The sequence below is a fragment of the Mesocricetus auratus genome, unplaced genomic scaffold (assembly GCF_017639785.1).
Source record: "Mesocricetus auratus isolate SY011 unplaced genomic scaffold, BCM_Maur_2.0 Super-Scaffold_100009, whole genome shotgun sequence".
Lineage (NCBI taxonomy): Eukaryota > Metazoa > Chordata > Mammalia > Rodentia > Cricetidae > Mesocricetus > Mesocricetus auratus.
Window position 1 is genome coordinate 55657563 of NW_024429193.1, and position 14013 is coordinate 55671575.

At 44.3% G+C, this 14013-nt stretch overlaps 1 protein-coding gene and 1 long non-coding RNA gene across 6 annotated transcripts in view; one reads left to right on the forward strand and one right to left on the reverse strand.

Annotated features, from left to right (window-relative positions):
* The window catches only part of LOC121142377, a 71488-nt gene that overhangs the window by 22150 nt on the left and 35325 nt on the right, over nt 1-14013 (forward strand). For 4 of the 5 annotated variants that reach the window (XR_005879386.1, XR_005879385.1, XR_005879384.1 and 1 more), the window contains exons 2-3: nt 2990-3078; nt 5646-5738. This is a non-coding gene — a long non-coding RNA (uncharacterized LOC121142377). The remainder of the gene's footprint in view (nt 1-2989; nt 3079-5645; nt 5739-14013) is intronic. The other variant, XR_005879387.1, reaches the window with a different exon arrangement.
* Vtcn1 (V-set domain containing T cell activation inhibitor 1) overlaps nt 1-14013 on the reverse strand; it is a 63278-nt gene that overhangs the window by 2370 nt on the left and 46895 nt on the right. The window contains exons 3-5 of the mRNA XM_021230996.2: nt 9661-10008; nt 4811-5089; nt 1561-1730 (exon numbers count right to left, since the gene is read on the reverse strand). Of these exons, the coding sequence (XP_021086655.1) occupies nt 1606-1730; nt 4811-5089; nt 9661-10008 (752 nt within the window). The 3' untranslated portion in view covers nt 1561-1605. The remainder of the gene's footprint in view (nt 1-1560; nt 1731-4810; nt 5090-9660; nt 10009-14013) is intronic.

A 14013-nucleotide genomic window follows, 5' to 3' on the forward strand; every position in this document is an offset into this window, starting at 1 on the left:
CCCTAAGGGACTTGGGAGAGTCTCCCCCTGCTGAAAACCGTGGGGTCAGAAGTGATGGGGGCTGGCAGATTTCCTGATGAAGAATCCACTTTTTACACTGCACTGTCTTAAGAGCTTAGAGAACAAGAGAGGGAAGAGAAACAAGAAATAAATGATCAGATCTCTGCCTGCGTCCAGATCTTAAATACCTAGACAAGGCATACATGTTCCTCAGAGAGGGTGGGATGCACCATGTAACATGGCAGGGAATGTGGGATTCAAGGGCCCTTGGGAAAGGGGTCTTCGACTGAAAAGCACTTCTCTGAAATGATTAGAGGAAGTCATGGATATGAATTGCTGTAGAATAAATTTCCCAAAAGGGGCAGGGTGGGAGAGAGCAAAAGGTGTGTGTGGTGTGTGTGTGTGTGTGTGTGTGTGTGTGTGTTTCGGGGGCAGGGGAATATTTGAGAGACAGTAATGGACTCCGATTGCTCAGCAAAATGCAAAAGATCTGATACAGTTGCGCCCAGACTTGTTCTGGGTTCTTGAACAAAAAGACACCATGGTGAAATCGTGTCTGAATATTTTCATCTGGTCCCTAGTTTCCTATCACCTGTAGCAGTGAGACAATTAGTCCAGGACTGGAGAGGTGGCTTAGTGGTTAAGAGCACCTGTTGATCTTCCAGAGGATTGAGGTTCAATTCCCAGCACCCACATGGCAGCTCACAACTGTCTGTAACTCTGATTCCAGGGACTCTGATAACACTCTTCTGGTCTCTATGGGCCATACAGGGTACATAGGCATACATATGACCAAAACTCCCATGTACATAATGTAACTAAATAAAATAAATTAGAATTAACTTGGATAAACAATGGCAAAAATGGATTAGGATCAGTGTGAGACAACCCGGAGGAAACACTGTAGGGTAGGGTCCATGGCAGCACACAGGACAGTCAGAAATCCCCCTGGGACTGAGTGTCAGGTATCATGGGAATGTCTCACAGTTCACGTGGGAGAGCTGACTGGAACTGCAAATTTTACTTGCAGTAGAACATTTAAATGGAAATGTCCTATCAGTAATTGGAGCCAGAGAACACATCTCAGCAGGAGGCTAGCTGGTGAGTCACCTGAGCCCAAGATAGACAGGCTAGGGTAGGGGTGGGGAAAAGGTCTCTTACCCAGCAATTACATACCTTTCACTATGCTTTGTGAATATCAGGGCAGCCTGGGATAATAAGTCAGGGCTAAACAGCTCTTGCTCCTTGAAAAGGTGTTTTTTGCACCCACTAGTGACTCAGCAAATGAACAGGTGTTTGAATTTACACAAAGAGTTGAATTGTGTGGAGCTGGTTTCCATATCTGTCACTCAGGACTCTGCTCTTGGTTGGCACCAGCAAGCCTTTGCTTTTCACAGTGCTGGGAGAAAGTCCCTGCCCTAGCAACCGAGCGTATTCCTTTCTTTGGCTGACGATGCTGGCGGTCTGACTCCTGTTTCCCAACACTTAGTCTACGGCTGGAGAAATGGCTCAGCGGTTGAGGGCTACAGCTGCCCAGCACACATTCTCTGCTTAGCTCACCTGCTGTACCAGTAACTTAGCCTGCTCTGGTGTGGCCACGGCCCCTCATCTTAGCATCAGGTAAGCGGAGAGAGACAGGAGTGCCCAGACGACCAAAAGGATGGAAGCAACACATGGGGGAGGCCCTGAGTTCAGCAGCTGCAGCTGACTCCGCCTTTTGACCTCCGAATCTGTAAAGAGAGAAAACGTTCAGAGTCGCAGAGAAGGTGGATGTCCCTTCACATGACAAATTTGTTTCTAAAAAGGGCAGTTCTGTTTTCCTCTCTCCACACTTCTAGAATCAACTGAAAAGAGTTTCCCTTCCTATGGGGCAAGGTCCATTCTGTGGTCCAGTTCCGTGAGGACACACACACAGCCAAGGGAAAAATCTGACACTTTTTCTACAGGAGGGCTCCAGCCAGTGCCTTGGTTTTGGGACTACTTTTCCCTAGGCAGTGGCCTTTAAAGGTTTTGTGTCATCAGATTCTATCACACCTCTATAAAATGATAAGGAACTATCAATTTTATCTTCTATGCTTTTCTTCCAGACAATCCAATTTCATGTAGCTATTTCAGTTCTGTCACTCATTAGGTGTTTAACTTCAGTAAGTAACTCAATGCTCATTTGCTCCAATTTCTTCCTCTACAAAGAAAGCTAAAATAAGCATGGCCTACTTCACAGGGTTATTATAAGGATTCCTGAGGGACTTAGAGCAGTGCCTGGCATATGGTCATTTGAGTGTTAGCTGCGAACACAACAAATATAGTAGATGAACTCAGCCTAATACCTGTTTCTCCCACGACCCTCACTTACAAATGTATTTCTTCAGTCACAATTAATAGCTCCTTCTTAGAGGCCCCATATTAATGCTGGGGTTAACTTTTTAATGATATTCGTGCTATTTATCTAGGTATCTAATGGGATTTAAAACTGCTATGAACATACTTGGCACTGTCTAGGCTGACTAGTATTTCATTGTGTGCATTTTATCCATCTGCTATTTATTTCATCAATGGACATTTCAGGCTTTAATTATCTTGACTATGATAAATAGTATTACTATTGCCATGAGCATACAAGTATTTATTTGAGACTCTTCTTTAATTTGTTTTGACTATACCTAAAAGTATGGTTGTCAGATCATATGACTAGCCTGTTTTTTAGAGCACGTCATTTTCTGTTGATTGCACAGGGTCAGTCCTACAACAGTGCATGAGTGGTCCGGTCCCTCTACTCATCACCAACCCTTGTTAATTCTGTGCACTGTCTTTTGGTGACCATCTCAATGGGCTTGGGCTCTGAGGAGATTAGTTTTCTGCTGTTTCACTTAGCTTTCCTCTCAGGATTGATGTCATGAAGCTCATATTGGTATGCTTTTTGGTCATTTGAATAACATAATTGGAAAACTGCCCTCTTTCTCATATGCTTATTTTCAAATTCAATTCTCAGGCTGGAGAAATGCATCACTGGCTTAAGATGCTTGCCATGATAGCATAAGGAGTGGACTTGAGATCCCCAAAAGCCTACATAAATGTCGGGTGAGCATTGAAGCATACCTGTAATCCCAGTCTCAAAGGGTGGAAACCGGGGATCAATCCACAGAGCAGGCTGGCTATCCTAACTAGCTCTGGGTTTGACTAAGAGCCCCTGTTTCAGTACATGTGTGCAAACACATGAAAAAAACATGCACATGTACACCATATACACACCAAAATGAAAAGCACACAAGCATGGAAGAGTGGAGAAAGGCAACAAGACTTCAGCTGGAGATGTCATTGGGTGTTAGACTGCTTGCCTAGCATGCACAACACCCTGTGTCTGCCAGTCTAGCCCTGGAAAACAAAACCTTTACATTTTAGCTACTTAATTTTTGTTAAGTTATAAGAGTTCTTTAAATATCTTGGGTATTAATACCTTATTAGATCTATGATTGTGAGTATTTTCTGCCATGCCATAGATTAACTTCCATAAATGTAATTCTAATAAAATGTAAGCTCCTATGATTTACTCAGTTACACTCAGTCATCCTGAGTGTACAAGGTATTTGTTGCATTGCTCTGCTCCTGATAAAGACAGGGGCTCTTTCTGCCAACTCTGTCCTCTAAAGGAAAGCTTCAGCGAAGCACAAGGTGCTGCAGCCTCAGAAGTTCCAGCTGAGTCTGGTTTTTCTTGAAACTGGCTTCCTCCTAGGCTTGGCATGCACTACAGCACTGCAGACAGGCGAGGGGGCTTCTTGGATAGGCTGCCAAGAGGTCACTTCAGGCTAAGGTTTCCAGATTTTCCTCGATAGTGGTCAATACTGGTCAGTATTGGTGAGATGTCACCCAGTCCCACGATGACTGAGTAAGACTGAGTCAGAGGGGTGGACCTCTGATCTTCAGATTCAAAACCTTCTCCAGGACAGGTGGGGATCTCGTGAGTTTGGGGGAATTTAGGATGTAGTGGATCACAGTTGTCAAATAGTCAACATGTCTCTACACTGCACCCAAGTATTCCCACTGACTTAGAAAGACTAAAGCTCTCTAGAAAACAAAGGAGAAGGCATGTGAGATAAAATCAGTCCAAGCCCTTTTGGAGGGAGGAGATTGAGACAGCCTCACTGTGTACCTCTCCCTAGCCTGGAGCTCACTTTGTAGATGAGGCTAGCCTCAAACTCACAGAGATCCACCTGTCTTCCAAGCGCTGGGATTAAAGTCAAGCATCACCATTACCTGCTCAGTCGCCATCTTCAACCAATATTCTATAGTTATTGTGCTGTGTTAGGATTTTGATTACATAAATCAGAGCCCACTGGGATTATGATAAAAATCTCTATAGCAATGGTTCTCAACCTTCCTAATGCTGTGACCCTTTAATACAGTTCCTCATGTTGTGGAGACCCACAACTATAAAATTATTTTCATTGCTACTTCATAACTGTAATTTTGCTGCTGTTATGAATTGTGATGTAAATATCTGTGTTTTCCAATGGTCTTAGGCAACACCTGTGAAAGGATCATTCGACCCTCAAAGGGATGGTGACCCACAGGTTAACCACTGCTCTAGAGGATCTGGGAGACTAGAGATTTTGGTGGCTTTGCTCATATTAGATAAATTCAGTTTTAGCGGACATATATTATTTTCTCTCTAATAATACATGTGAAAAACACAGGGAGGCCAACAGGTAGGCGTGTTTAGGAATAGAGTGCTCAGCTAGCAGCCCCAGATTCTGGGTTTCGTCTTCAGCAGCATGGGTGGGGGAGTGGGGGTGGGAAGCCTCAGGAAACCCACCTGTCACTTTGATGTCCCCTGTGGCTTTGGCAATGCTGTTCTGGATCATACAGGAGTATGTGTTGTTGATTGTGACGTTGTAGAGTACAGACACAACCTTCATGGTCACATTCTCAGAGTTCAACTCAAAGCTGGTGTTGGAGACTTCTGAGAAGTTGGCTCCTTGGTCAATTTGAGATGCCCAGGCCACCGTGGGCTGGGGGAACCAACGAGGAGCCTCACAGCGCAAACTCTCTGAACTGGCATTATAGTCCACGTTTATCTCTGGCACACTGAAGGCTGAGGGGTCAAAAGTCAGAAAGGATGAATGTCAAGGAAAGACAGATTACACAAAAAAGCCTTAAAGTTCTAGGTCTTAAAAACACAACGAGCCAGGTGGTGGTGATGTACACCTTTAATCTCATCACTGGGGGGACAGAGGCAGGTAGATCTCTGTGAGTTCAAGGCCAGCCTGGTCTACAAAGTGAGTTCTAGGACAGCCAGAGCTGTTACACAGAGAAACCCTGTCTTGAAAAACCAAGAAACCAACAAAAACAAAAGCAAAAAACCAACCACAATCACTCCTATCTCTTCAGTGAGTCAGTGTGTCCCCGTGGTGATGTTTGTGCGTGGCCCATTATGTTGTAGATATAAATAAATAATGATTTGTTTGCTCAGAGCATTGCTGTGCATTGTATCCCTTTGGCCAATACCACAAACTCCAGGAGCCAGAGTTTCATGTATATCAGTGTTATGATAGATAATGTTCTCTAGGTACAAGGATCATTTAACACAAAAAAGGAAGAAGGAAAGAAAAAAGTCTGTTTTCTTAGGCCAAGCCTTGGATGTCTTCCAGATTTCACGTTTTAAGGTAAAGAGGGAAGGAGAAGAAGAAAGAAACAAACAGCATGACAGCATTCTCCTATCACCACAGCAAGCCTTCTCACAGGTCTTGTCACCATGGGGATTTGGTCTTTGTTTGAGTAGATGCTATAGTTCTGATATCTAGGAATAGAATGGCAGCTGTTTGTTTTATTCTAAGAGATGCTACTCATTAAAGTGACATCTGGAAATTAAGACATCCCTTCTCCTCCTACTAGTCAGAGTAACATTCACAATATGTTATGGTTGTGTAGTTTGGTGTTTTCATAGGACTCCTAACAGAAGGAGTGGGGCTGTCTCTGATTCCGTTGCCTGCTTTTGGGACTGTTTCCTCCTACTGGGTCACCTTGTCCAGCCTTGATATGAGGGGGTTGTATACCTAGTCTATTGCAACTTGTTATGTCATGCTTGGTTGATATCACTGAGAAGCCTTCTCTTTTCTGAGGGAAATGGAGAAAGAGTTGATCGGGGGAGAGAGGAGGTGGCAGGGAGGGACTGGCTGGGAAGAGAGAAGGGAGAGGAAACTGTGGGCCAGATGTAATACATGAGACAATAGTTAGGTAGATAGACAGACAGACAGACAGACAGACAGACAGATGAATGAAGAAAGGAAGGAAGTGTTGAGGGTCTGGGCTTATTATTATGCCCTAATGGCAGTCCACGATTAATACTTTTAGAAGTTGTTGTGATGATGGTGATGATGAAGACTGTAAAGGAACATGTGCCACAGCACACCTGTGACGCTTGGAGCACAGTTTTGTAGAGCTGGTTCTCCTCTTTCATCTTTATGTGATGTGGTCATTTGCATGAGGATGGCTGCCACAAGCTCATTTTTGAATACTTGATCCCAGTGAGGTTTCACGTGCTCACACCATTCCAACTTAGAGCTCTCTCTCTGCCTCATGCTTGTGAACCAGATGTAAGCTCATAACTACTGCTCCAGTGCTATGTCTGCTTGCCTGCCTGCTGCCATACTCCATACCACGATGACCATAGACTCACCCTCTGCAACTGTAAGCCCCAATGAACTCCTTCTCCTGTAGTTGCCTTGGTCATGGTGTATATTGAGAACAATTGAAAAGTAACTAAGACACATGGTTTCTAGGGATCAAACCCAGGTTGACAGACTTGAACATCGAGCACCATTGCCTGCTGAGCCATCACACAAGACCCCCAGACAGCCAATAGTTTATAAAGCCACTTGGCTGCTTCTTTGCTCAGTGTTAGATTGATGCTGAGTGAGAACAAAAGGAAACCTTTCCCTTGCTGCTGTTTGTTTCTGAGACAGTCTCATGTATGCTGCCCTTGAACTAATCATGGAGGTGAGGATGACATGGAACTCCTGATCCCCTGGCCTTCAGTGCCACACACTGAGGATACAGGCTTGTGATACCACACCCTCCTCTTTCTTCCACTCCCAGTGAGCTTGTTCCATAGTAAGGAAGATGAGATGTACATGCTTGGAGCAGGTAGGGAACATGTTCCTAGGAGATGACATGGGAAACTAAGTCTCAAGAATATACTTTGTGCTGGAGATGTATTCCAAATATTACTTTATTTGATTCTTGAAATAATCCTATGGTTATCTGTTATTATACCCATGATAAAGCTTTAAAATTTTTGGAATTATTTTACTAATCTCTCTCTCTCTCTCTCTCTCTCTCTCTCTCTCTCTCTCTCTCTCTCTCTCTCTCTCTCTCTCTCTCTCTCTCTCTCTCTCTCGCAGGGTTTCTCTTTGTAACTCTGGTTGTCCTGTAACTCACTGTGTAGATCAGGCTGCCCTGGAACTCAAATATTCACCTGCCTCTACCTCTTGAGTGCTTGGATTAAGGAGTGTGCCACCACTCCTGTTTCTAATTTCTTAAAGAAATACATTTATTTCTATTTGGTGTATCTGAGTGTTTGCCTTCATGTATGCATGAGCACCATGTGCATAAAGTGCCTGTAGAGGCCAGAAGAGGGCATTAGATCCCCTGGAGCTGGAATTACAGATGGTTGTGAGCTGCCATGCACATTGCATGTGCCTGTTGGGAACCAAATCCAAGTCCTCTGGAAGAATATCCAGTGCTCTTAACCACGGAGCCATCTTTCCAGGCTATCCTGATTTATTAATTTTTAAAAGTAGCTTACAATTAGGTTTCTTTATGTGAACAACTTAGATTTACATAGAAGTTCCAAAGACAGTATTTGGTAAGAGATAATTCCTGTAAAGTTCAGTATCCTCTAATGTAGCATCTTATGTAGCCATTGTCCTTCTGTCAAAATTGAGAAACCAGCATGTTAAAACTCCAGGCTTTATTTGTAATTAACCCATTTTCCCATTAACATTGTTTTTTCTGTGGTTGTCCCAGAATCTCATCTACTATACCAGCGTGTTTTTAGTCATGTGTCACCTCAGGTTCTTATTGGCTGTGGCATTTACTCAGTCTTCCCATACTTTTTATGGCTCTAACAGTTTTAGTTCTGTTCAAGTATGTGTAGAGTGCCTTTCTGTTGGGACTTAGGGGATGTTCTCATGGTTAGAGTTGAGTTATGGGTTTTGGAGAGGAAGAATGTGGTAGGGTAAAGTTCTCCCATCAACATGGCATGCTAGAAGGTGCGTTCTCCACACCAGTTGTGGGTGGGAGGGAATGTGCGTCAGGTGTCTTTGAAAGTTGGCTTCCCTCCTCCAGTGAACACTGACTGAGCTGAGTGGGAAGACATCGGACAGCACCTCCTCCTCCTGAAGAGGGGAGGGGGAAGCCAATTATTTGGAATTTCTATCTGAACAGAATTTGTTTTGTCTCCCTCATTGCACATTTAAGTGTGCGCTGTAGACCCCAAGTCATGATTCAGTATTGTGTTTTCTTGTCTCGCTGTTTAGGTTTGTGACTGAAGTTAGTGCAGTTGCCCTTACTGTTTGGCATTGCCCATTAGTCTTCCTCTTCAGAGGAAGAAGCCGAGGCTCAGACAGGTTGTGTGTCACTCTCCTCATCCAGGTATGGCTCTAGGGTTATGCTTTGTAGCATTACATATACACGGGAGGTGTTCAAGAAAGGCCTACAAAGACTCGTTTAGACTACAAAGCACAGGCTACTTTATGCCCACCCTTTAAGGCCCCTTTCAACTTCTCCATGGGGCTTCTTATCCCTTCCCTCGTGTGCATGGGTGTGTTCTCTCCCTTCCTTTGACTCCTCAGTCACTCTATTTCTACTTCTCTTAAGGTGCTGTTTGTCACACAGACCTTCACTTCTGTAAGATCTACACTGGAAGCTCTGTGAAAGGAGGGATGACCACTTTTGTTTATTTATCATCTTCATATTCTTCATTGTATTCATCTGAATCCCTTGTAGATGATTTCAGAAAATATCTATTAGACTGGGTTGACAAGAAAGTATGGGTTTCACTGGGACGGTAGTACTGAGTTTATATGAAAGCATTACTTTATTTGTTCTTTTTGGACTTCTCCCTAATAGTCAGTGTCAGGAGTCTCTGAAGAGACTCATTTCAGATGTGGGCTTGGGCCCAATTAGTTTTGAAATATCCCAGCACAGATGATAGGCTTCTCTTATTAGCAATGGCAGGCCCTACCTTAAAGAGACTATTTATTAACCATGAGTGGTGGTCCTTACCTTTAATCTTGGTAGTTGGGAGGCAGAGGCAGGCAGATCTCTGTGAGTTCAGGCCCAGCCTGGTCTACAGATGAGTTCCAGGACAGCTAGGGCTACACAGTGAGACTCTGGAGGGGCGGGGAGAGAATATCTTTTGGAATACACCTAGAAATTCAAAGATGAGAGGCTAGAAGAAAATATTTTAAGTCCTAATATTATAGTAGATCACTGTGGAAGCTGGTATGGTCTTGGCATAACAAGTTGGCTACTAACAGAACTGAGGAAGTTTGGGTCCAATATTGGTCACGTATGAGCACACCATGATATTTCATCAGCAACTTGTGCCCTTTATTCTCAGATATCTCTGGGTCCTTCCCTTCCCCCCACCCTGCAACTCACCTCCAGTCTTATACTCAAGGTTTGCATTCCCCTTGCCTTTTGAGGTGTGGATGTGACACGTGTAGGTGCCAGCATCTGTGAGCTGCACGTTTTTCAGCCTCAGGGAAGCATTGCCAACCACCACTTGATCAGCAAACACTGCAGTCCGGCCTCTGAACATGTCATGCTGTTGAGAGAAATCGTCTTTGCCACCTTTGAACTCGTGGACGAAACCTGTGGTCCCTTCTTTCAGCCACTGGATGACGATGCCATTGAGCTTGATGTCGGGTTCAAAAGTGCAGCTCAGGATGCCATCCTCTCCAATGTTTCCAGCCGAGGTGAACGTCCTGACTGTGATGAAGTGTTTGCCTGCGATTCAGGAAGGACCAATGCTGGTGAAGCCCTGGTACTTGGACAGCCAGGGTCTTCATTAATGCAAGCCTGACAGAGATGTCCAGATCAATTAGAAGCATTTTTAAAGACACGACAGAAAGAGCAGGAAGCCATGTTGATATCTATAGCAGACCTGCTGCGCACAGTAGCTTTTGCAAGAACAATCTCCCCACACCTCAAGAGGCAGCAAGAGGAAAGCACATGGGAGTTGAGGGTTTGGATACGAGTATTCAAGTCCTGGCTTTGTTCCTTAATCACCGTGTAACCTTAACTAAGTCATATGACTCCTCTGACTCCCAGGAAAACCGAGATAACAGCCTCTGAGAAGTTAGTGTGAGGAACAAATCAAACGTGTGTAAACTTGATTTGCAAACGGCAATTACACAAGTAAGGCATTATTCTTAGCTAACCGGGAGTAACACGAAGCTAAACTTCCTATTAATTAATAATAGTACTTCTGAAGAAAGTTAAATTCTAATGTGCAGGGACTCTGCTTTCTTGGAATGATGAAGAAACTCAGGCATCGACAAGGGAAGTGGCCGGACAAATGTTGCAGTGTTATCTACATCATAATGAAGAGTGGTACTTAGTGACATTTGGTCCAAGTTAGACGCCACCCTCCTCACCTCTTTGATCCTACACTTGGAGGAACATTGACTATGGTGGTATCTCCACTCTATGGCATATCCTTCCATTGTCCAGCCTACAGCCCACCTAGTCTGGGGCTTCTTGGTGCCAGCTGTTCTAACTGAGGGCACCCTGGGATGATTAGTTTTAGAGTCTCCTGTGACACAGATATGAAGCTAAGGTGGTGGTTATGGAGCCTGAAGGATCGTGGAGTAGATCCAAGGCACTGTGGGGAAGAGACCGTGGAGGTTCTCATCGTAAGAACCTTGTCGGCTGCTGAGGATAGTCAGGGCTGCAGGAGGTCCTGCCCACCTCTGCATATTCTCCCCATAAAAGCCTGGCTTATGCATTTAAGATGATCCTCCCAAGCCTTTCTGACACTCACAGACATCATCATGATGGGGTTGGACTCTTCTCAGCTTTCCTTTCAGCTTCCTTACTGGCTTTCCCACCGTTCCTGCCTGCCTCCTTCCCACATGTTTTAAATGCATTGATTGATCTTGCAGTAGCTTTCTTAAAGTACAATCCGAATACACCTGCCACCTAGCCACCGATTTCCCATGGTTACTATGGGTTCTGGAATGAGTTGCAGATTTCCCAGCCTGGACTTCAGTGCCAAGCACTGCCTGGCACACAGTGAATGCCTCTTGTTTCTGGCAGTTTCCTCTCCCACTGTCTCCCTCCATCGTCTGTTTTGTCTGTGTCCAATGGTTTGTTGATTTTTCTTTCTTCAACTTAAAGATTCATGAACAAATAGTACATGTTCCTTTTCAAATACAGAAGCAAATATTCTAGCCATAAGGGTGTCCTTGGCACCTCTAGCTCATTAAGGCTTGGGATTGTTTAATTGACTCCAAGACCTTTGTAAAAGAGATGAGGGTAATGAATGGGAAATAGAGCCAAAGATACTACTCAGCTAGATAGATTTGCATAAAAAGAGCAGAGGACTGTGAATAGAAGAATAAGTATAGCTAGAAAACAGAGGCCAAGGAAACAGGCACACACATATATATAGGCTGGTCTGGAAGACGTTTTTGAGGCTTGACAGCATGGAAGAAAGGGATTTGGGGAGCAGTTGCCCTGTGTGGCCTTTTGTGTGACAGATTTGGAAAACTAGGAAAGACAGCAAAGGGAGGTTTGACTGTGTGATAACACAGCTCCCTGTCTTCTGCCTTGTATTTCCTTGAACATGGCTTTAAAAGTTCAGGCTTATTTTCAATTATCTTTGTTTATGTGAAGGTCAAGGCTTGCATGGGTTGAGTGGTCACACTCTGTGCCTTTCCAAGCCTGTTCATCTTTCTCCTGTCCAGAATTCTGGCTCTCCTGTACCCTGGTTAGCCACATTCCACTCATATTGGAGTCAGTGAGGATGGCAGTCCTTCCGGGAATCCCTCTTTAGTCTATCAAAGTAGAACCAATAGACACACTCCTCCCCATAACTCTTCTTTCCCTTTATCATGGTAACTGCCTCCTTCCTTGCCTCACATCTGGACTATGCACTCATCTGTAAGTTTTGTCCAAGGAGGGAACAGTTTCAGTCGTAACTGCAGGTCTGATAGTGTTTACTGCTCTGTTCTATGAGTTCCCCAGTAAACGGGAATAAATGCAAATCAAGCACTGCTCATATAATCTATTGCAAGAGTAAAGAGCTAAGGTCACCATGTGTAAATGCGGGAGAAACAGCCTTAAAAAGAGGGCAATAAAGAGCCATACAGATCCTCAGTGAAGCTGAACACCACCTGGGACTCAGTCAGAGCCTAAATGAAGGTGACTGTACTTTATAAAGTGTCATTGAAGTTAATCTGGAAAATTACTTTTTCAGAAAAAAACCCACATCATTAGTGCAATTATGGAGGAAATGAAACGATAATGACATATCTTAGTTTGGTAATTGTGTTACGGAATTCATTTTAATGTATTGGCCTTGAGCCCACAGGTAGGGAATCCACTGACACATCTCCTAGAGAACTTGGTGATTAAAAATAGGCAGCTTTAGCGTGCCTGGGGACCTGCTGCAGCTTCAGGTCATTTGAGTTCCTGTTCATGATGTGGCCAATGGGGTGAGCCTAACACTGCTTGAATCCTCATCCATAGGAAATAAAGGGGGAATAAAATCCAGTGAGAACTTCAGAAAGCACAAAGAGCTGGCTTGCTTTGCATCTGGCCCAGCAGTCAACAAATTCTTGTTTGTTACATGCATAAATGAAGATTCGAGATGATTAAGTGGAACTTAATTTGCAAAAGCCAGAGTCTGTATTTAAATGTGCAAACACATCCTGGCTCAAAGAACATCATGTCCAGACCCTGGCCTGATGCACTCTCCAGGCTTTCTGAGCACCAGAAAGGCTCCTGGGTGACCGGTGTGCAGGGGACAAGAGTCCCATGGAGATGCATTAGAAGCCACTGTTTATGGAAAGAGAATTCTTGTGGTGGACACAGATTTAAATAATCTCATTGGCTGCTAAGCAAGATGGGGCATTTACTGAAAATAAACGATTATCTCATGAGGGTATCCTAATTTGGTTTCTATTGCTATAATAAAACAGTGTCCAGAAGCAACTTGGAGGAGGGAGTGGCCATTGGGATTCCTCCCACATCATATTCCATCATTGAAGGAGGCCAGAGCAAGAGCTCAAGGCAGTCACCTGGAGGCAAGAACTGAGGCAGAGACCATAGATTAACGCTGCTAACTGGATCACCTGTTCTGCTTGCTCAGCTGTCTTTCTAGTTGAACACACTTATTTTTAATGTATGTGAGTGTTTGCCTGTTTGTATGTATGTGTACCACACATGCCTGGTATCCCAGGAGACCAAAAGGAGGCATCAGATCCCCTGGAGTTAGACTTCCGGGTGGTTGTGATGCACTATGTGGGTTCTGGCAACCAAAGTTGGGCCCTCTACAAGAGAGGCAAGTGCTCTCAACTGCTGAGCCCCTCAGCTGCTTTTATTGCACAGCCCAGGCTCACCTGCCGCTGGGTGACACCACACACAGTGGGCTGCACCCTCTCAAATCAAGTAGCAATTAAGGAAATGCCTCACAGATAAGAACCTCATGCTAATCTGACCGGGGCAATTCTTCAGCTGAAGTTCCCTCTTTCTAGGTGACTCTGGGATTATGTCAAGTTGACAGCTAAAGCTATGACATAGGGACAGTTCCTATCGCAGCTCTGGTCGCGTGAGGAAAAGCGTGGGAGGTACCAGAGGTGAGCAAGCTGCTCACATCTCAGTTTTCACACAGGAGAGTAATGTTTCATTGACTCTCCTTATAGGAGCAGGGATAGTACAGGAAACATGAGGCAAGCATTTCATAGAATCTGTGATGGAAATGGTAATAAATAAAACTTAGAAAACGAA